This window comes from Bos grunniens, chromosome 19 (assembly GCF_055505025.1).
Source record: "Bos grunniens cultivar Pamir isolate PY7600 chromosome 19, Bosgru_T2T1.0, whole genome shotgun sequence".
NCBI lineage: Eukaryota > Metazoa > Chordata > Mammalia > Artiodactyla > Bovidae > Bos > Bos grunniens.
The window spans coordinates 51,244,503-51,262,615 of record NC_141183.1 but is presented as its reverse complement, the minus strand read 5'-3'; the positions used below and the strand labels follow the sequence as shown (position 1 = coordinate 51,262,615).

The window sequence follows — 18,113 nt, the reverse complement described above, 5'->3', positions numbered from 1 at the left end:
TGTATTAGATGAGAAACAGGATTTTGGCTCATAGACACTTAAGGAAACCGTATCTCCACAGTCCATCTGCTCTCAGAGTAAAAGCCCTAGTTTATAAGAATTTGCTCTAAAACAAGAAAATTCAGACACCCAGTATATTAGACTCCTAAGGATAATAAATAAGGTTCAATATGGATTTCTAAAAAATCTGGTTCAGGTGAGAACCCAAAATGGTCATCTACTCCATAAGCAATAAGCAAACGGCGTAAGCAAGAGGCTAATATAATTCCTGACAGAATTACAAGCTCTGTTACAGTCAAAAATGGCACTATCCATTTGGTCAGTGATAAATGATTTTAAAAACTACATTATACTAAAGTAGAGTTTTCGTTTTTCTTTGGCAAAATACTGCATAAATCCATTTGGTGGGTACCACCTATAGATATTCCACATATCACACAAGGCACTGAAGAGAATATAATGATTAAAAACAACTGTACCTGTGATTCTAAAGGAAGATATAACAAAGGAGAAATTTCCCCAAAAAAGCTATGAAAATCAGAGGTTGGCAAAAAAAAAAAAACATTCAAGAAGATATAATAGAAAAAGAAAAACTTCAACTTTCAAAGAGAGTCATGATTTAAAATTAGATATGGTAAAGATATGCAAAGATTTTCTTTGTATGAAACTAAAGACATGTATGTAAGAGATGGACCATAAAGAAGGCTCAGCGGCAAAGAATTAATGCTTTTGAACTTTCTAACTGTGTTGGAGAAGACTCTTAAGAGTCCCTTGGACTTCAAGGAGATCCAACCAGTCCATCCTAAAGGAATATTCACTGGAATATTCAGTCCTGAATATTCATTGGAAGGACTGATGCTGAAGCTGAAGCTCCAATACTTCGGCCACCTGATGCAAAGAACGGACTCACTGGAAAAGACCCTGAAGCTGGGAGACACTGAAGGCAGGAGGAGAAGGGGACGACAGAGGATGGCATCACCGACTCGATGGACATGAATTTGAGCAAGTTCCAGGAGTTGGCGATGAACAAGGAAGCCCGGCGTGCCACAGTCCATGGGGTCGCAAAGAGTTGGACATGACTGAGCGACTGAACTGACTGATAATGAAGCTGAAGCTCCAATATTTTGGCCATGTGATGCAAAGGGCTGACTCACTAGAAAGACCCTGATGCTGGGAAAGACTGAGGACAAGAGGAGAAGAGGGTGACAGAGGGTGAGATGGCTGGATGGCATCATCAACTCAATGGACATGAGTTTGAGCAAACTCTTGGAGATAGTGAAAGACAGGGAAGTCTGGTGTGCTGCAATTCATGGGGTGGGAAAGAGTCAGACACAACTTAGTGACTGAACAACAATACAGGACATCTACAGACACACATACATAAGAATATATCACTAATAATCTAGTAAAGAGTTGAAATCAGTAGTACAAAACAAGCATGGTATTATTAGAAAAAACAGCAAAAATATGAGGACTATCCACTCTCCCTAGCACTCAAAGACAGAAAAAATTGCTAAAGAATAGGATTTTCCTTCACCACATAGGCATAATAGCCAATAAAGCACAGAACTGGGAAAAGGGAATTCACATGTATAAACAGCATACTTCCTTTGAGAAGCAATTTTACAATATCTGTCAAATTTTTACATGAATACATTCTTTTACCTAGTAATTATCCTTCTAGGAGTTATCCTAAAAATAATTCCTTGTATACTTTTTAAATGTATATATATATATATGCTGCTAAGTCGCCTCAGTCGTGTCCGACTCTGTGTGACCCCACAGACGGCAGCCCACCAGGCTCCCCCGTCCCTGGGATTCTCCAGGCAAGAACACTGGAGTGGGTTGCCATTTCCTTCTCCAATGCATGGAAGTGAAAAGTTAAAGTCAAGTCACTCAGTTGTGTCCGACCCTCAGCAACCCCATGGACTGCAGCCTACCAGGCTCCTCCATCCATGGGATTTTCCAGGCTAGAGTACTGGAGTGGGGTGCCATTGCCTTCTCCGATATATATATATATATATATGTACACACACACACACACACACATACACACAAGTATATAACAATGTAACATGTTACAGGGCAAAGGTTTAAAATTAATATAAATGTTCATACAATGAAATAACATAATTTTTGGCAATGCTGAAAGAACTTTTGAAGTGGAAAGATGTTCACAATATAAACTGTTCTACATACACACACATCCAAAAGCAAATACATATAATACATGTAAAGAACTAGAATCAGGTACTGTATATAATACAAGTTAATTTCAAGAATGTATGAATAGCTCAAGGGTGAAAAAAAAAACAGGAAATGCATACTGTAAGCTATCAATATACACTCAGTATCTGAGTGAAGAAATTAAAGAAGTAAAGAGGCAAAAAAAATAATAAAAAAAAAAAAAAAAAAGAAGTAAAGAGGCAACCGGGGTTTATCACTAATAACAGAATCACACGAATTTTCACTTTCTACATTTCAGCATTCCTTGATTCTTATAACGAATATTTTAAGTGGTTAGAATTAATTGTATGGTCTTTAAATTAAGAAATTTAAAACATATTAAGGCAAATGTGGCCTCTGATCCCACTCCTTGGAAATAATCATTATTAGCACAATATCCACAGCTATCTAAAATTTTTAACTTACACATTAAATCACATATATTGCTATATTTTATTTCACAAGTCAGGTACTGATTTACTTAAAACTACTAGAGTCATTGAGAGTAATAAGAATTGACTTGAAATTAATTTCTAAAAAGGATGGATTTGAAAGATAATAAATAACAGCTTTTATTTGACATGAAAATACCAATTGATTGGTCATAGCTTCCTGGAAGACTGCAGGCGTAGGTTCATTAAGAAAGTAATCAATTATTATTAGTGACCATGAAAAAATTGGGAAGCACACACTGTGCTGATATGAATAAACGCCAATTAAATATAATAATGACCTTCTATGGGGTAAAAGCAGAGAAGGTAATGGCACCCCACTCCAGTACTCTTGTCTGGAAAATCCCATGGACGGAGGAGCCTGGTGGGCTGCAGTCCATGGGGTCGCTACGAGTCGGACACGACTGAGCGACTTCACTTTCACTTTTCACTTTCATGCATTGGAGGAGGAAATGGCAACCCACTCCAGAATTCTTGCCTGGAGAATCCCAGGGACGGGGGAGCCTGGTGGGCTGCCGTCTATGGGGTCGCACAGAGTCGGACACGACTGAAGTGACTTAGCAGCAGCAGCATGGGGTAAAAGAACATCCAAATCTTTCAGTTTCTCACTTTTGTTAGGAGACAGACTGCACAGAAATACCTACAGAAAGGGAACTTGCTTTTCTTCTAGATAATAACTTTCAAAAGATTATATTATGTAGGAACATTAAAATATATATTAACACCTTGTATCAAGTACTCTGTTAGGTACTAAAGATTTGAAAACAGCCTACAAACCTACAAGTAAGAGGCAATGAGCAACTAAAATTTAAAAAAAAACACAGTAAATCCTATGGGAACACATACTACTGACCCTGAATAATGTCCTAACTCAAGAGAAGCTGAATAACATCCTAACTCAAGAGTTAGGACATGTGTATTCTAGAAGAGGAAGTAGAAAATGAGAGACCTGATAGGAAGAAGAGGGCTCATCCTAGGAAATGGAAGCTCAATAAAACTATCACAAAGGAGTGTTGTTGCGGAGAGGAAGGTGGAGATAGGGAACACTGGTGATGGCCAAAGATAATGCTGGGAAAACACACTGCAAGGGAATCAGTTCACCAAAGACCTAATGATTCTGCTGTGCAACAGTTCTTACTGATTTCGTAATTCTAACCATTTGGAGATTTCTTTGTATTTTCTACATACACATTCAAATTATCTATGAATAAAGATGATTTTACAACTTTCATTCTAATATTTACATCTTTTCTTTTTCATATCTTATTGTAATGGCAAGGACTTGAGTTCAGTGGTAAACAGAAGTTCAATGGTAAATCCATCCCAAATTCCAAAGGAAAATATTTAATATATCATTATTGATTGTAATATTAACAGTAGATCCTTTATAGACTTTCTTTAGCATACTGATGTTTCTTTCTATTCCTAATTTGCTAAACATTTTTTTAATCATAAATAGTTATTAAATTTTGCTAAAGATTTTTTCCATTTCTATTGAAATGATTATTTGTGTTTCTTCTTCATTCTACTAATATGGTGAAATACATTGATTGATTCTCAAATGTTAACCAACCTTGTATACCTGGAATATCTTTTACTTGGTCCTGACATATAATTCTTTCTATGTATCACTGGATTCTGTTTGATAATATTTACATGCAAAACAAATTACACCAAGAAAGAGAAAGGGAAAGAGGGAGAAAGGAGAGAGGAAGAAAAAAGAAAAGAAAGACAAAGGAAGGGAGAGAGAGAGAGGCAGAAGCAAAAGGAGGGAAAGAAGGAGAGGGAAAGAGAGAGCGAGCAATGTGTTGGGTATGAGAAGGTGAAGTTAAAAAAAAAGGGTAACAGAAAAGAATTACTCAAGAGGAGTTAGCAAGCCACATTCAGACAATATCCCAAAGAGAACAGGGATGAAATTATTTTTTAATTAATCACTCTGGGGGTATAACAGTCAAACACAAGTACCAGAGAGAACATGGAAAATTTAGGAAAGGAAATCATAGAAAAAGTAGTTTAAGGAACTTTCTCAAAACTATATACTTGCACTTCTACACTGAAGAGGCCCAGAATAATATATGAACCAACAAACAACACTGCAAAATTTCAGAACACTGGGAATAAAGCCAACATTCTACTAGGTCCCAGAGAAATAAACAAGCCATTTACAAAGAAAAAGGTATCAAAATACTTAAGATTCTTCAACCATAACACTAGATTAATACCTTCAAATTTCTGAAGTAGCATTACTTACAAGTATTTCTTATCCACCCAAATTAACAATCAAGAACTAATTAAGAAAGAATAAAGACATCTTCAGACAAACAAGATCCACCACACATTCTTTTTCCAGAAACTAGTAAAGACTTATTCCACCAAAATGCGTGCAGAAGCAAAATGGGCAAAAGAGAGGAATTAGGTAGTCTATTTTCCATTACAAAATTTATCTGATCAGTTGCATGTATAGCTTTAATGAAAACAAATCTAAAAAATTAAATAATAAAACCAACACATACATTTTGTGTAAGTCAGACATTTAGCTTTGTGAAATTACATCTTAAATATTAAAATTAAAGTGTATTAAAAAGTTATAGTGGATGAAGAAATTTTTCTTTTAATTAGACAAAGTAAATTAAACAAACTCAAATCCTAATAGCAATATTAACTTCTAAAGTTTTATACTCTCCCATGAAGTATTTCTGCCCAAAGTAAAAAATTTGAGAAAAGTTGAACATTAATAATTGGCATAAATAGGGGAATTCCCTGGTGGCCCAGCGGTTAGGACTCCATGCTTCCACTGCAGGAGGCCTGGATACTATCCCTGGTCATGAAACTAGATCCCACAAGCCACACAGTGCAACCAAAAAAATTTTTAATAAATAGTAAATAGTTGATATAAAGAGAAGAACTTCATAAATCAAAGGAGAAAAATCTGCCCCTGTGAATTACATACCAAAGAAACAAAGACACAGCAGACTCCTTTAGTAATGAAGTTCTTAATTCCAACCATCCAAAGAGAAAGCTGGCTATTCCAAAAACAATCTTCTTTGTCAAAACTTTCACCAAAACACAAATGCAACAAAAAACAGTGTGTATGAAGCAGAGACAGCGCTGGTAACTGTATAATGCCACATTCTTCAATAACAAGGGGAAACCTCCACATGACTGCAGGATACTGTTGCCTTATTACCTCTACCTCTACCATTTCGATTAAGCAGATTTCATAATTAAATTAATCTCTAATAATACTTAGGCACACAATAGTTTAAATAAACACCATTCTCACCAATTTAGAGAAGTAACTGTACAAAGTGTTAGGAAGATTTCCAACTTCTGTACAAACTTTAAAAATATAACAGAATTTAAATATTTTAATATTCTTTTATAAGTATGCAAATGGTACTAAAATGATTGTTTTTAATGCACATGCAAAAAACATTACTGAGTGAACACTGGCAAATTACAGAGAAAAGACAGTCTGTACAAAGCGTAGATCATTAGAGTTGGGAGTTATTTAGGCTTCTGAACAACTGATATAGTTTAACCATATATCTGATTTTTTTAATTAAAAAATGCCTAATATTTACATACGACATTAAGAAGTTTTCATTATTAAAGCAAAAATTCAAGGCCAAAAGTCCAAAGTTGTACTTCTGCCATCGCTATAAATACAGACAAGAGATTCATCTGCAATCCAGATAATGGTGAAAACCAAGCTCCCCAAGGCAGTTAAGTAAAACTGAGAAGAGCAAAGACACTGAGAACATCAGAGACTTGGGGAATACCCACAGCAGAAAGCTAAACAAGCAACATAACAAAAGCAGCACAGTCAGCAAGGAAGGGATCTGGGATGAGCGCTGCCATGAAAACCAAGAGAGAAGAGGCCTTCAAGAGCGAGCCAGCAAAGTCAGAGACTAAATGGAGATCAAAGAGGAGGAAGATAAATCAAAACCACAGCAGAAAGTGAATGGCCATATTGAATTGGTTAAGATTACCTATTTCCATCTCAACTGACAGAACTTAAGACTTTATCTTGGAGGGAGGAGGGGAAGGGGTATGGACACTTGGAGGAAAACAGGCTTTAGTTATCATTCTTGCTGTCTGTTGTCCAAGACCAATAAAAGAGAAACCTCTTGCTGAATGATTTGTTTCTTCTTAAGGGCTACACTCACCAAACTGTGGAGCAGGCAAGATTCTAGCCGCTCGAATTGGGCCATGTCGAACAGAAAAAAGCTCCTGTGCTTCCCCACTGATCTGCAGGAGGAGACAGAAAAAATACAGGAAACGAAAACACAGGTCAGAACATTATTATACAAAAACAAGATCTCCTAAATTTTTACCATGATTTTTGGTCTCAAATGTTAATATATACACATATACACACACTTATGGTGACCATACACATTAAGCATGTTGATATGTTAAATTATCATAAATATTTTTAGAAAATGTTAAGAGCATGCACTTCATATGAATAGGAAAATAAAAGGTCTGTTTCGGAAGCCTATAATTTTTATCTTTAATAAACCACAAGTTTGTTAAAGTTTGTTCAGTTCCTACATGACTGCCTTCCATTTTAGAGCAAAGCAGCTAGGATTTTTATTAGTATTCAGCTTTCTATGTATGAAAATAAATATTCTTAACATTCTGAAAAGCAGAACTTAAATGCTATAGTAACTTTCACAAATGTGCTATGTATGAGAAGAAGCAAAACATGTTGCAAACAACACTGAGGTGGAGGGTGAATGACCTGGGTGCCAGTTACGGTTCTGCAACCCTAGCTGTTAACCTCCTTGAGTAAATCATTTAACCTCTATAAACCTTTATTACTTATTTTCTTCTCTAAATATATTTTAGTAAATATTGTATGCATTTAGCTGTACAACATGAAGATTTGATATACATATACCTGTGTGTGTATATATATATATATATATGTATGTCAGGTTCTCAGAGTAACCTTCTGTATGTGATAAAAGCAACTGAAATCTAGTTATCTAGTTTTCTTTTCTTTCTTTTATGGCCATGTCGCATGACATGCAGGATCTTAGTTCCCTGACCAGGGATCGAACTCACATCCCCCTGCAGTGGAAGCACAGTCTTAACCACTGGACCACCAAGGAAGGCCAAGAAATCTATTTTTTCAGTATTCAATACAATATAATTAATTACAGTCACCATGCCTAAACATTAGGTCTCCTGACTTACTCAACTTATAAAACTGAACCTTTATACTTTTTGACCAACATTTCCTCTACTTCCTCTAAGCCTATATTCTTTGCATTTATAAGTTGAGACGATAAAGATGCTAAACAAACTCAAAATGCTTTTAGTTTCAATATTCTATTCATTAAAAATGTATGCATCTTTAAATTTCATTTTTATTATACACTAAGATCAAACATTATATGAATCTGTTCATTTTGAGTCATTATCAGATTTGTTCCTCAAATATAAAGGGTAGTCTATTCCTCCAAAAGGAAAAGAGGTAGACTGATATATGTGTTGGGTGTGGAAACAACTGCTTTTCAGAATTACTAGTTCAAAAGGACAGTCTGCTGCTAATTCAAATACTGCACAGATTAAATCATAATTAGTTAAGAAAGTCTTTCCAGAGTACTGTAAGTGGTAATGTAGTGCCCAATAAATTTTCTTAATTGCCAAGTGTTTGATGGAATATGTTACATCAGATCAAGAAAATGGCAAATACTGTAAAACTCATTCTATAAACCCAAAAACTTACAATAGATGTAAAAATGGTAAACATTCCATAAAGTAAACACACCGACAGTATTTCTTTAAAAACAGGCCTGCCAAACAAGGAATTTAAAATATCAACACTTTATATATTACAAAAGGTCTATGAGTCTTCCAATATTGGACAAAAAATCTGTAGCGCTGCCTTTTAGATCAATACTTTTTTTAGATCTTCAGCTTCTCTTCTACCTGAATTGAAGTGCTGCAAACTGTAAATAATTTTGTCTCTTATAAATGTTAAATTATGGTAATGCCCAAAGAGCCATCATATTCATTTATAACATAAAAATAATTAAAATATATTTACTGGCCACAGTGGCAAATCCCTCTATAGCACTTGGGAAGCAGAAGCTATGAGGAACGCTAGGCTCTTCCACTAACCATGCAACAACAGCACCACCTACCACCAATTAAACACACAAAAGCTACAAACTCAGGATAGCAAACTAAAGAGTTTACCTCTCTACAAAGTCCTCTGTAAACATTAAATTTTTAAATGAACTACGAAGGCCATTAGAGTTACAGCTTTTAAATCTACATTTTATTCTTATAGAACAGAATTTTAAATTTAGAAAAATCCTTAAAGGGTCATTTTGTCCAATCTCCCACCCCATCAAATAATCACACATTCTCTGAAATCTAAAAATTACCATCACCTCTTTGATTTTAGGAACACTTTCATAGAAAGGTATATCACTAACACAGTCCAATTACATTACAGGTACATTACTTGCTATCTCCAAAGCTGTCAAGCCACTTACTTTTCGAAAATAAACTGCTGTTGGACAATGGATAAATAATATTCTTCAATATACATATATTTCTACCAAGAATGAAATGAAAAATAAACTGTAAAACAATACCGTAGATATTGCATTGAAGTTATAATTCAGAGTAATGAAAACCATTTCTCACAAATAAGGATTATTATACCTATAACAAATCATAGTATTCTAACACAAAATCCACTGCTCTGAAATATTATTTCCATATGCCACAAGTCTAGCATTTAGTTTTTGGTTCTATCAAATAAGCTTAAAAAAAAAGTTTAAAAAAAAGTCTAAACATATTTACCTGAGCTGCTATACTAAATTATAATAAAGAATAAAGAATATAACAAACCTGTCTTGCCACATTCACAATATGATAAACGTTTGTTATCACTGGATTTAATACCCAAGAGCTTACTTTGATATATAAAAACATTTTGAAATCTGAACATACCATGCTTTTGAGCATAACAGCTTTTAAAACAAACCGAAATGCCTTATTCTATTCTAAGCTTTTACTCTAAATCCCTCTTTAAATGTACAGCAACAGGTTAAGAAAAAACATTAGTATTGATTACAAAATACATCCTCATATTCATTACCCCGTCCTTCTTGCCCCTAAGTTAAGGTCCTAGAATCTTTCATTAAAACATCAGAGAAGGAAGCGGGGAAAGCACTATCACAATTTACAAAATAGTGATAGAAATTTATGAACATGTTAAAATCAAAATTGTTAGAAGCAGAATTCTAAAGTTTCCTGAGTCACAAATGTCAAGCATGACACTTGGAGGAGAACACCCTTCAAATAATATAGGCAAATTCTACACTGGAATACAATTTCAGAACAGAAAAAGTGCTAATCATTTGGATACAGATAAGATGTGCACATTTTAGGGAGGACACAGAGAAAATGGATATGGTCTTACAGGCTCCACTTTGGCTGCCGTTTTCAATTACCTCTAATCATTTTAAACAACATGTTCACTGGCAATATTGCTCTCAATTAAATGAGTGTCAAATTGATTTTTAGGTTTCTTTAAAAAAAAAAAAAAAAAAACTCGTTGAAAATAGCAAAGAATAAAATCCTCACAGATGAGGATTTTAACTGATCCTGGGAAGAATCACCAGGGGCTCTAAGTTCACTTTTAAACCAACACTAATAATAAATACAAGGGTAGAACTACCAGCAAGGCGTGTACCAAGCAAAGCTCCAACTTGCTGGCAACTGCAGTAACTTGGGGAGAGGAGCAAATAGGGAGGAAACCTCTCCAATAGCTCCTCATGGTCTCTGCCTTTGTTCTTACTGGCATTTAATTTCTGATGACAGACTTTTGTTGTTTGGAGCATAAACCGGACGTACCAGTTTGGAGGCACAATAAGGAGAACAAAGAATGATTTGTTCACACTGTTGGAAAAAAATCTTTTCCAACCATAGAAAATAGCTTTCGCATGGTGAAAATATGCAAATTACATACCAAACCAAAAAGCGGTGGAGGGGAGGACAAGTTTAGAATCTCACAACTCAATCGAAGGCAAGAGGAAATTATAACAGCCGAAGACAATCACACACACACAGAAAAGGCTGTAAAAGTAGTGGGGGAGCTTTGTAAGTGCTTTCAGAGAATCCTAAAAGCACACGAAGGTCATCTAGTCCTCAGAACCAAACCTGCCTCTGAAATCCTGATGACTTTTCAAAGACATCTGACTACAAAATAGAGAAGTCAATCAAACACAAAGGACAATAATAATGCTTTACAATGACAAAGAATCAGGACAGGAATACATATTTACACCCCCAGCTTCCCTTTGAAGTGAAGTGAAGTGAAGTCGCTGAGTTGTATCCGATTCTTTGTGACCCCATGGACTGTAGCCTACTAGGCTCCTCTGTTCATGGGATTTTCCAGGCAATAATACTGGAGTCGATTGCCATTTCCTTCTCCAGGGGATCTTCCCGATCCAGGGATCGAACCCAGGTCTCCCGCATTGTAGACAGGCACTTTACTGTCTGAGCCACCAGGGAAGTCCAACTTCCCTTTGAGACGCTGCAAATGGAGAACTATGGTCTGCCATTGATTCTCCTTAACAAACTTTATTGAAAGATAACAGACACAGAAGTAATACAGAAATCTTAGGTGTTTGTACAGCTTAATGAATTTGCAATGTTAATACACATCTGTTACCAGCACAGACATCAAGAAACAACAGTACGGACACCCAGAAGGTCCCCACACCCATTCCCAGTCACAAACCCAAGGCAACAACAACCATAACTCTCGTGGTCTGGGCGCAGGATGGAAAAGAATTTCCAGATATGAGACAGAATGAGAGGGAAATGAAGTTTATCAGAGTAGGAGACACTGTTAGAACAGCAGGCCAGCTCAAGGGAGAACCGACCCTGAACAGGGGTTCTTAGTCCACTTTTATACCCAAGGTACGAGGAGTGAGATAGGGGTCTTATGGGTCATTTGCTGATTGGATGAAGCACATATACTGGGTGTGGGAAGAGTAAGCCAAATACCTTCTCCCTACCCATTATGGCAGAAAACAAAGAAGAACTAACAGCCTCTTGATGAAAGTGAAAGAGGAAAGTGAAAAAGTTGGCTTAAAACTCAACATTCAGAAAACTAAGATCATGGCATCTGGTCCCATCACTTCATGGAAATAGACGGGGAAACAGTGGAAATAGTGGAAACAGTGACAGACTTTATTTTGTTGGGCTCCAAAATCACTGTAGATGGTGACTGCAGCCATGAAATTAACAGACGCTTGCTCCTGGGAAGAAAAATTATGACCAACCTAGAGAACATATTAAAAAGCAGAGACATTACTTTGCCAACAAAGGTCCATCTAGTCAAGGCTATGGTTTCTCCAGTAGTCATGTATGGGTGTGAAAGTTGGACCATAAGGAAATCTGAGCACCAAAGAATTGATGCTTTTGAACTGTGGTGTTGGAGAAGATTCTTGACAGTCCCCTGGACAGCAAGATCAAACCAGTCCATCCTAAAGGAAATCAGTCCTGAATATCATTGGAAGGACTGATGCTGAAGCTGAAACTCCAATACTTTGGCCACCTGATGTGAAGAACTGACTCATTTGAAAAAAAAAAAAAACCCTGATGCTGGGAAAGATTGAAGGCAGGAGGAGAAGGGGATGACAGAGGATGAGATGGCTGGATGGCATCACTGACTCAGTGGACATGGGTTTGAGTAAACTCTGGGAGTTGGCAATGGAAGGGAGGACTGGTGTGCTGCAGTCCACAGAGTCGCAAGAGTCAGACACAACTGAGCGACTGAACTGAACTGATGGGACAGGAGGGGAGATAGGTTATACTGCTCAGGAAGACCTGAAATCTGTTAGTAGTTACAACATGGGGGAGGGAAAGACAATAAGGGTCTGGTTTTTCCATTCCTACATTCTAAGACCCTCCTTGGTTTTATCTGCTCTTTTCATCCTTGGGTCACTACAACAACCAATATCTTGATTTTTCTAACACGTAAGTTTTACTTGTTCAAGTTTATGTAAATGGAAACACACAGTATGTACTCTTTCGTGAATGGCTTCTTTTACACATCACCTGCCTGTGAAATTCATCTGTATTATTGCATATGATTATTTCTGTTGCTACACAGATTTCCACTGCATAAAACTACTACAGTTTATCCATTCTACCACTGGCTGATGGAAGTCTAAGTTGTTTCTAGTTTGGGGCTCATAAAGTATCTGGAAAAACTGCACAAACTTTCAAAGGGGAAAAAGGTTATTGTGTGTTCTTTCAGTGGATTATCAACAATTGTACAGTAGATCCTTTGGGGCTATTTGATTCTGTAAGAACCTGCACCTTTGTCTTGACTGGGCTATCTGACAATACTTTAAGTTGTAGAAAACTGATAGTAAGGCAATTGATGTTGCCCACAGAAATGCAAATGAACTTTGTCTAGCAGAGATGCAATTGAACTCCACTCATAAAAAAGATCCCAAGCAGTACACTTTTGTCCCAACAGGATATGAGCTAGGTTCACATTTCTGAACAGGTTCATTTCAGCGTTCCTAACTGCTTATACTGTTCTTCAGATTCTCCTTTGAACCAGCGATAACTTGCCTAACACCTCATTAAAAAGTTAAATAAAATCTATGACACATGTCCATTGTACAGTTGTATGAGTGTCATGATTTTACCATTTTTAAAATGGTAACATCATAAGGAATACTGCTATGAATATTCTTGCACATGGCATTTATGGAACATGTTTATTTGAGTACATACTACTGAAACTGCTTTTGTACTAGGAATATGGGCACATTTTTGGAGATTTTTAATGAAACAGTAACTGAACAACTTACGAGTATAAGAGAGTTCTCTACCTGTTCCACATCCAACACTTGGTATCACTCTGGTGGATGTTCAGTGAGATTCTCACTGTGGTTTTAATTTGCACTTTCTTCAAAGAAGGTGCTTGAACATCTTTTCATGTGCTTATTGAAATTCAATATTACTATTTCATGAATGGCCTGATAAAGTCTCTGGCCCAATACAGCTGCTTGATTCTAAAAATTATGGATTTCGCTCTATTACGCAGCAGTGAGCGAAAGGCATAAATCAGTCTTCTCTGGCAAAGCAATGCTGCCTTAATCTAAATAAATAAACCCCTTTAGTATAGTGGTCCTCTATCAGGGCACATGACATAAGAGTTCTGTCCTGAAGGACCCTCCATTCCCAGTGTTATGTATGCTAATCAACACAAAATATGAATGAGATTCTTTTTAGCAGCTCTGGAAAACTAGAGCTTTTGGTCCATGATTGAATTCATATTTTAATTTCAAATCCAGTAATAAGCAAGCTCTCCTCCCCATATAAGGTAAAATGATTGGGTTATAACAAAGTGATAGCCAGTGAAATGGAAAAATGTTGATTTATAAAAATTCACACAAACACTCAAAGCAAATGCAGTCCCTATTAAAGATAGGAAACATAAAAAATTACTGTATCTTCCTCCTGTAACTCAAGCAGTTCAAACACAAAAGATAATGTTTAGTAGTCCTTTTCTTTTTCTTTCTTTAGCAAGTTTCAATCTCTAAAAAACTTAAATAGAGGCATTAATTTACCTATTTTTCAAAATGGCTATAACATATATAGTAGGGCAATTTTAGACTGGAAATATAAATTAAAAGACCAAGGCATCAGACATAAAAGACATGAGAAATACAATTCCTCATGTTTATCTCAAGCACATCCTGACTTCCAGTCAAAAATATCTTTCACACCTGCATTCTCCAAACATTGCCTCTGGTTCCAGCTAGAAAGTCTAAAAGAGTTAAAAGCACCCTGGAAAAGGAAATGGCATCCAACTCCAGTATTCTTGCCTGGAGAATTCCATGGACAGAGGAGCCTGGTGGACTACAGTCCATGGGGTCACAAAGAGTCAGACACGACTGAGCAACTAACACTTGCACTTTGAAAAGCCCCCAGCAGGTAGGACCCCAGAGCCCCCAGTAGGTAGGACCCCGGAGGTTGTATTCTTATTCCGAAACCATGGCCTATGGCAACAAGCCAAGTGAGTACAGCATGAGAGACCATCAGTTACAAATATCACATCAACAACATCAAGGATTCCAACAGTTTATTACAGTAGAAAATAAACTGGATTGTGTTTATAATCTATTTAAGTGGGCTAAATCTGAGTTTGGTTTTAAAATAAGAGTAATAACATATCTATGTAACAAAGTAATGGTACTAAATTTCATAGTTATTAATAAAATGTTTTATTTATCAATAAAATATTGAAGCTGAGATTCCAATACTTTGGCCACCTGATGCAAAGAACTGACTCATTTGAAAAGCCCCTGATGTAGGAAAAGATTAAAGGCAGGAAGAGAAGGGGACAACAGAGGATGAGATGGTTGGATGCCATCACCGACTCAATGGACATGAGTTTGAGTAAACTCTGGGAGTTTGTGATGGACAGGGAGGCCTGGCGTGCTGCAGTCCATGAAGCACTCCAGGTTCCAAAGAGCCAGACACTACTCAACGACTGAACTAACTGAACTAATAAGTTATGTAAAACACATGGTTGGCACACAGAGAGAGTTAAATCAAGAAGATGCTTTTCAGAACTTCCCTGGTGGTCCAGTGGTTAAAAATCCACCTTCCAATGGAGGGGAGGCAGAAGTTTGATCCCTGGTTGAGGAACTAAGAATCCACATGCCAAGGGGCAACTGAACTCTCATGTGACAACTAGACAGCCCAAGAGCCACAACTATAGAGCCCACACACTTACCCGCACACCACAACTAAGACCCTACACACCCATACCTAAATATTAAAAAGAAAAAGAAAGATACTGGTTGGATGAATGAACTGACAAATAACTAACTAGGTCTATACTGGCCTCATCGTTCAATCTTAACGGTACTTAGCATAAGTTGCCTTTGCCCCTTGTTTTCAAAACGTTGTTAATATTTAATATCTGGAAATTTGTTATAATATCATATCATGAAACACATTTGCGTACAACTCATTCTTGAACCCACTGGTATAACACTTCCTAAGCTTTCCAGCTCTCAAGAGAAGGACCAATGCCTAAGAGACAAGCAGCACCTCCTCTGGGCAGCACGTTTCATCACTGGTCTTCACATTCCTGCTCAAGATCAAGGGCCACTCCACCTGGCAAACATCCCACACTCATTCCAACCTTTCTGTGTTTATGTAAACTTTTTACCTGCAACAGGTTTTCTTACCAAGAATGATGTAAAAACAGCCCACTTAAATAAACAAATGTAGACATCAATCTTTTCTAATTGTCTCACAGGTAGCAGCCATATAGACACAACTGAAATGAAGTCCTTAATAAGTAAACATTGCTTCATCAGTCTTAGAGTTAAAAGTAATATCAAGAAGAATTTCTTCACTAAGGAGAAAAATGTAAACTATGGACTTAAGTTAATAAAGTGTCAATATTGGTTCACTAATTTAAAAAAAAGTACCTCGGGAATTCCCTGGTGGTTCAGTGATTAGTACTCCACACTTTCACTGCTGTGGGTCCAGGTTCAAACCCTGGTCTGGGAACGAAGATCTTGTAAGCCAGCCACTGCCATCATTAATACAAGATGTTAACAGGGGAAACCAGGGCGGGGAGGCGGTTATGTTTGAGGGATACATGGGAATTCTCTGTACTTTCTCCTCAACTTTTATGTAAACCTAATGCCAACAAAGGTCCATCTAGTCAAGACTATGGTTTTTCCAGTGGTCATGTATGGATGTGAGAGTTGGACTGTGAAGAAGGCTGAGTGCCGAAGAATTGATGCTTTTGAACTGTGGTGTTGGAGAAGACTCCTGAGAGTCCCTTGGACTGCAAGGAGACCCAACCAGTCCATTCTGAAGGAGATCAGCCCTGGGATTTCTTTGGAAGGAATGATGCTAAAGCTGAAACTCCAGTACTTTGGCCACCTCATGTGAAGAGCTGACTCATTAGAAAAGACTCTGATGCTGGGAGGGATTGGGGGCAGGAGGAGAAGGGGACGACAGAGGATGAGATGGTTGGATGGCATCACTGACTCGATGGATGTGAGTCTGAGTGAACTCTGGGAGTTGGTGATGGACAGGGGGACCTGGCATGCTGCGATTCATGGGGTCGCAGAGAGTCAGACACAACTGAGCGACTGAACTGAACTGAAAGCTGCTTTGAAAATACTCTATTAATGTTTATTCAAAAATATATGGAAAATGTGGAGATTCCACAAATAAATTTTAAACTTCTCTGATACGCTCCTAGCCCCTCACCCAAAAAAAAAGAGAAAAAATAGAGATAAAAGGTAAAAATATAGAGAAAGGTCTTCAGCATGGCCCCTTAGCCAGCTGATGGGAATTAGGTCTCCAGTTGCCATTAACAATCCTCTGGGTCTTGCAAAGGTGAAAGGTAAAAATAGAGACAGAAAAGAGGAATGAAGAGGCGTTAAGGTCTTACACTAAAGAATTCAGTTCCTCAGGCAACAAAAGGCCCTTACTTGGTCTATTTAAATAAAAAAGTTATCACTTTGCTAGTTCTCTCACATACAAACAGCACAACTGAACTTACGAAGTCTTTAAAATAAAGATTGGTTCATGACAATTTTTGCATTGTTGTTGTGTGTTTTCTTTTTTTTTTTTTTTTTTTGGTCAAGCCCCGCCCCTTGAGGGATCAGGGATCAAACTTATGCCCCCTGCAACAGACGCACACAGTCCTACCCAATGGACAGCAAGGGAATTCCCAATAGCCTTTTTAACTGACAGAGTAACAACAATAATTTGTTTTAATTGAGGAGGAAAGGTAAATACATACACACACAAAATTTCTTTAGTTAAAGAAAAAGGGTAAAAATAAAAACATAAAACAAGAGACAGGGGTAGGAGATGGAAGTGTCACCTTACACTAACATGTTCGGTTCCTAAGCAACAGGAGGCTAGCACCCAGCTACATGAGTGCCAATCACGACTACAAAGCAAGCTCTCTCCAATCGGATGATATGTTTTCATCTTAGACATACGGAAACAAAGGAAAACACGTCCAGATCAAAGAGGCATCAGAATCTCCTGTTAACACTGTATTCAAAAACAGTTTTTAAACTCGAGTTGTTTTTTTTTTCCTCCCTCAAACAAGACACTGCCAGCCGGTCATTTTATGTGCTATAACTCTTCTCCAACAATTTCAAAAACTTAAGATAGCACACTTTGAGCAAAGTATTCCTAATGGTAAAAAAAGTAATTCTTTTGAAAGCTCCTAAAAGTAGGAGGAAATAGGGGACAAGTTTTTTGTTTTACTTTTTGCCTAGCTAACCACAAATGATTCAGTTAATGTCAGTGTCAGTATCTTTGTAACCTACTCTGCATGCCATCAGGAAAAAAATGCAAACCACAAAAACCACCTAAAATGCATAT

General features: G+C 37.1%; 1 protein-coding gene across 42 annotated transcripts in view; it reads right to left on the bottom strand.

The window, feature by feature from the left end:
- The window catches only part of BCAS3 (BCAS3 microtubule associated cell migration factor), a 591,361-nt gene that overhangs the window by 526,742 nt on the left and 46,506 nt on the right, over positions 1-18,113 (bottom strand). For all 42 annotated transcript variants that reach the window (XM_086360515.1, XM_086360531.1, XM_086360537.1 and 39 more), the window contains one exon: positions 6,848-6,929. In XM_086360515.1, the coding sequence (XP_086216641.1) occupies positions 6,848-6,929 (82 nt within the window). The remainder of the gene's footprint in view (positions 1-6,847; positions 6,930-18,113) is intronic.